The following is a 6,000-nucleotide window of genomic DNA, read 5'->3' on the forward strand; positions in this document are numbered from 1 at the left end:
AGTGAGACAGGTGTTTGAGACACGTCTAGAGCTCGGTGAAGCCTAGCAATCCCAAGCTGTGTCTGAGATGGAACTGACACGCTCATCTCTCTGAAAGGCTCGAGCCCTGCTCACATGTTTCAAATACAAAGCAGGTGGTCCCTTACCTGCCACATTAAAGACAAGATCTGACATGGTAATGAAAATGGATAAAACTATATGGCGCCTAAGCAGAGTTTTAAAGCCTAATTTCAGTGAGCAGGCACTGCAGCAATGTGAACAGATCATTATCGCTGTCGGCCTGTAAGTAAAAAACATTACCCACATTTTTTTATTTTTTTGAATCCAGTAGGTAAAGCTAATTTGACATGAGATGGGGAGTTGAGCTGAAGAATTACACTGTCGTTTTGGGAGCCAGATGGCCCTCTATCCAGAATTTCAAAGAAAAAGTCAGGATTGTGAAATCAGCATTGCGTTATCATTAACTCGAGCTGTTATGTTGCAACTCAGTCATTGTGCATCTCTTCACTCTAGTAGGCTACCGTCTGTTTATCTTCAGAGAATCTCCAAAAACAAATGAACATCAGTCAACTTTGAAAAAAAAAAGTGTGAGACTGCATCATCTGTTGATTCACAGAGTGGCCCTATTTACTTTTGAGGATATGTCTAGACACAAGGTCAGTGCTTTTACCACTGAGAGACAAATGCCGGTTCTCTTCCAGTCAATCTAAAGTAATGCAAGAAATCAAGTCTACACTTTTATTCAAAATTCATTTGCTTAGGTACTCACACTATATTTTCCCAGTGAATATTCAATATTATTTTTGCATCCTTTGGGTGAGAAAAATGACAGGGAATAATAAACAGGCCTATGGGGTCGCTGAATTGACTAATTAGCAAAACTGATGTTTATGAAATTCAAGTTCAGTTAATTAAAATTGATTCTATTAAGAGGTTTTGTATGGCCTGTCTCTCCTGGGTGTGTATTTTTAAATGTAGGCTAATCAATTTTTGGTGAGCTTCTCTATAAAAAAAATAATGTTTTAAGACACTTGGACAATTCGCCCGAATGAAAAACAAAAAATTAAAAAACAAAATCAGGTACTTCGCAGGCCAAGAAAAGTTCCAATTACAAGGGTTACGATATGAAGCAGGACTCTGGTTCATTCAGAACAGCTCTGACGAGAAATTATATCAATCTCAAACACAGCTATTAAGACATCATCCAGAGAGCCAAAAAAGGCTGCTATATTATTTATCAGAACGTTCTGCATTGGTTTCCTCCATTACTGGCAAAATATGACTCAATTAAGAACATGCATCATGAAAACATATTCTAGTCTTGCATGTAGCTTGATACCATCAACCATCATAGCTCTGGCAAGTGTAGGAAAATGTGATTGGAATTTATGATGGAAAAAATTCTAGATTAATAAATGCACTAGCCCACACACACACACACACACACACACACACACACACACACACACACACACACTGCTGCGCAATTACTGCTACCACACATTCAGCGTCAGCTACTTAAGACTTCCACCCTAATAATTAATTTGTATGGAGGCCAAATCGAGGCTGAAGGGGGGAAAATCATGCAGCATATGAGTACTGCATAAAGTCAATTAATGTCTGAGGGGTTATTTATAACGCAAAGCCTTTCACTCTGCAGGAAGCAAACCAATCAGCCACTGTACAGTATGTGCTCCTAGTTGGACGCGTCCGAAACTCTGGATTTTAATCCCATTATATTAAAACACACACACAATTTAGGATAACTAATGATGCTTCGATAACAGCCAGTGCAGACAATCACTGCAAGGCGGCTAACAGTGAGGACCGAGGCCCACAGAGAGTGAAGTGATGCTGGCCCACAGCGATGCACCAGCTCCGGCTCAGTCAACAACACTGTCTGACCTCAGCACGCAACGTGGACGTCACCTGACCGAGGAACACGTCCCCCGACTGTCAAACATAGGAAGTTGTTGAGAGAGACGATTCCACGACTCCGTCAGCAACTACGCACATAAAATGCAAAGCCTTTCCTTGTGGCGGGTCATTAATTTTGCATGAGATGAACACTTTGTAAAGCGTGCGTGTTATTCAGCAGCAGGCTGGGGAGACAAGCTAGCTGCTACTGCTACATCAGACAGGGGCGGGGGGGCAAGACTCTGTGCGACCTCCCCTCATTTAGAATGTCAAACAGGGCACTGAATGCGACTGTCTGCTGTTACAAACGCCGTTTTCTGTATTTGTGTGTTTTAATTCAAGACACGAACGCCACAGTGAGCCTGCCCTGTCTGTTAGCTTCACCGGGGACTGATTTTAACGACACACCGTGACCAAAAAACGCCGTTTAAGCCGTGTTTTTACCTCCGCTGGAAGTCCTTCTCGTACGTTTTGAGGTAGGGGTCCATTTGGAGAAGGCAGCTGAACTTAGGAATTGTAACATTATCCTCTTGGTCTGCCATGGTTTCTTAAGACGAAACCAATCGAGTACTGACTACTGCCGCTGCTGCTGCTGCTGCTGCTGCTGCTCAGGGCTCAGGGACAGAGGCGGCATCAACACATCACAGGCACATGTGCAGTTAGTGTACGCGGGGGTTTCAGTATCCGGAGAAAACAGCGAATCAGGCGGCTTTTTTCAGCCAAGCCCGTCCCTCCACAATCACAGCGGGTCAGAGATAAGAGAGAGTCGAGCCGTGCCGAGATAACCGGTGTAACTTTAAGATGACAGCAGAAGAAGCATCTGGTGCGTCAGAGGAAGATGACTCGCATTTGTATGCAGATGTGCACTTTTGTATGCTGTTGCAAAGAGCATTAAGCTACTACTGTATGACACACTGAGAATAAGATGTAATACATATGTAGGAACATGATTTAGAAACTCATTAGCAGGATTATATTATGTTTGTGTGGCTATGGGATTATCTATGCTTTACTTTATCCTCAGATGACCAGTCACTCTCTCTACAGTTTTTGGTGACCCCTATGATCTTTATTGCCAGTGTTGGCTCACACTTTTCCAGGGATGATATGAAGGTGTTTTTGGTGCAAAACTCTTGAGCACCTGTAACAGTGGAATCTTTAGTCATCGTTGCTGTGGGTCGTCCTCTAACTGGAAGGTCGGTGGTTCGATCCCGGCTCCTCCAGGCTGCATGTCAAAGTGTCCTTGGGCAAGAACACAAGGAAATCCAGGGTGAACCCACACTTTCCCCCAAATGTGTGCATTGGGTGTAGGCTACAGTATGAATGTGTGTGAAAGGGTGAATGCAACCTTGTAAAGCACTTTCAGTGGTCCTAGACTAGACTAGAAAAGCACTATAGCCTACAGTAAGTTCAAGTCCATCCATTTAACATTTACCATATCAGTAAATTTGAGGTCACAGAGCTCAATGACTTGTGTACCTACTTGTAGATTCCTTTTCTCCCACAAACATAACAGTTTCACTTTAATAAATTCTTAATGGTGACCTATTTCACAGATTAAAAAACTGGCACACTCACATTTTTGCTACTATTGTTGCAGTATATTTGGTGCAAAACACGTTCACACACCTATATCAAAAAATGCGAAGTCTTAGACAAAATTTGAATATCTACAAATCTGACTCTTTTTTTCCATTGTCACAATGCGAGGTGTAATGAACAGTGTAGCCTCTTGGGGCTGCTACTGGGGCTAGACCTTTAGTCTTGTTGAACTGAACAACTATAATGAGTACCTGCCATTATTTTTTATAAAAGTCATTTCTTAGTGACATTTTAATTAGAAAATTGAAAATGTAGCTTTCTACAAAATTGGCTTTATCTAAACGTGAAATGGTAATAGGCAGGGATCCATATCTCCATCTACAATTACAAACTATTAGTTAAACACTTATATGCACCTGCAACCATTTCTTGTGTCCTTCACATCAATTGGGAAAGCTGGAACTTTGTTTGCAGAGCCTTTCAGATTTAATCTGATGAGTGACGACGATTCAGTAAATAGTTCACAGTGCTTTAATGGAGGCACACTTCATGAAGCAAGAGCCCATTGATTTGGGCAAAGTTTAATGTAGGCAAAGTTTGTTTAATGTCAAGGCCTGCTGTCATAACACATGGAACTGCCTCTAGCACTGGAACAAACACACAGACACACAACAGCATGAGCATGTGTGTGTGTGTGGTCGTGAGTGAGGGAATCGTCCTTTCACGACAATGACTTGATTTGTTATGCAGTCATACAGCCATCTCTCTTTTTAATCCTCCTATCTGTCTAAGATAGCCTACAATCCTCGCACTGTTTTGATCTTATTGTCTGTGGCCTCAGTAACTTTGACCACAGACTACTTTACAGATGTGGAACGATTAAATTAACAGACTCAAGAACGATAACCTTGCCATAACTTACATTAAATCCCTCTCAGAAATGGCTGATAAATATGCAAGCTGACTGAAGAAATAGTGCGTCGCTTGGAAATGTCCTTGTCAAAAAAAATAAAACTGTCTGAACTAAAGGCCACACAGTCAGTGTTATTCTATAGAGCTATCTGCTGGCAATAGAAGGGACGGTATGTCAGGTTGCACTCCAGAAAGTTATGCAAATTAATATAATTTCCCTGTGATTCACTGCTACATAATGTTTACAGTGACATGAAAAGAGTCAGAACCTTAACACAAAAATATCCAATTCTAACAGATGTTAGCTTGAATTTGAGGTAAGCTGATCGATTTTTATCTGTAAACCATATGGCGAAACAAGCAACATGAATTATTACCTATTCACTCTATTTGACTGGGTCAAACTATCTTTTCAGCTGATCTACATGTCTGCAATGCAAAAAGACACATTTGTTTTGCCTGCAGAAACCACAGGCAAAAAAGACAATCATTATTTTCGCCGTCCTGACCTGTCTTTGATCACAGAACAATTTGTCTCTACCTGCATCACCTGCTTTAGGTTAATATTAGTCATCCCTTTGGTTATCAATCTGTCCCAAAAGGTAACATCCCATGGAGACTCTGAGCTAAAATATTTCTACACCAAAATACCAGGGAATAAAGACAAATAGTTCACCACGTATGCATACAGCCTGTTATTCCACATCATTTTATTAAAGTCATTGTGCTGTACAAGGTCAATATTGGGTTGAATATAACTTCATTAATGATAAAGCAGCCCACACCAACCTGGCTGCATCTTATAATAGGTTTATTACACATTGTGTAACCCTAACCCTACAGAATAATGTACTTGGTGCCAATGCTACTTGGCATTTAGCCTAATATAACCTCACTTTGTATCACTGTCACATCAATTTGCACTGCTGTTGCTGTCAGTCTTCCCAACTGTTGTGTATTGGTGGATGACACTTGTCTTACTTGGTATGAATTTGGATGCAGTCACAATCTGATTAAAAATGTCAGATTTATGTTTTTTCATTAATACATTATGCAAACATTAACAACTTAGAATCTGCAGTGGTATTACAGGTTTCCCCCTATCTGAGTTTCACGGAGTAAATCGTTTTAAATTTTCCCAAAACACCACAGTTATAACCCTGGATAATTTCAGTTTAGTCATTCACAAGAATTCAGACAGCTGAATATTAATCTCAGAGTTTTCCAAGTTTTGATCGCTCCCTCCCTGAGCTGCATGTCCCACCACAGAATCCTATTTCAGTCTGAAACACTACCAGGGATGTAAAACACAGTCAAAATACTAGTTCCGTGGGACTTTGCTAGAAGCTGACACCAACAAGTTTCCTGTTCAACCTAATTGATGTGGGTACACAAGCATGCTACACTGATATCTTGTTTAATGAAAAAATACAATTAGTCTTTCAGTACCTGTAATTATTCATCAAAGCATGATAATGCATCCAAGCTTGGAGAATTACTTCCCAGTGAATGTTTAACTACCATAAGACACCTCCAAGGCAAAATATATATATATAGCTGTAGGAAGATAGAGATGGGCAGTGAAGTGAATACTAAAGCAGCAAGTCTACAGTCTTAAAACAAACAAAA

General features: G+C 40.6%; 1 protein-coding gene across 1 annotated transcript in view; it reads right to left on the reverse strand.

Moving 5' to 3' along the window:
• gbe1b (glucan (1,4-alpha-), branching enzyme 1b) overlaps window positions 1-2,485 on the reverse strand; it is a 98,169-nt gene extending 95,684 nt beyond the window's left edge. The window contains exon 1 of the mRNA XM_085795949.1: window positions 2,362-2,485. Within this exon, the coding sequence (XP_085652075.1) occupies window positions 2,362-2,459 (98 nt within the window). The 5' untranslated portion in view covers window positions 2,460-2,485. The remainder of the gene's footprint in view (window positions 1-2,361) is intronic.
• Window positions 2,486-6,000: the final 3,515 nt, after the last annotated feature.

The sequence above is a fragment of the Trachurus japonicus genome, chromosome 13, assembly GCF_045865225.1.
Source record: "Trachurus japonicus isolate A0001 chromosome 13, Traja_1.0".
NCBI lineage: Eukaryota > Metazoa > Chordata > Actinopteri > Carangiformes > Carangidae > Trachurus > Trachurus japonicus.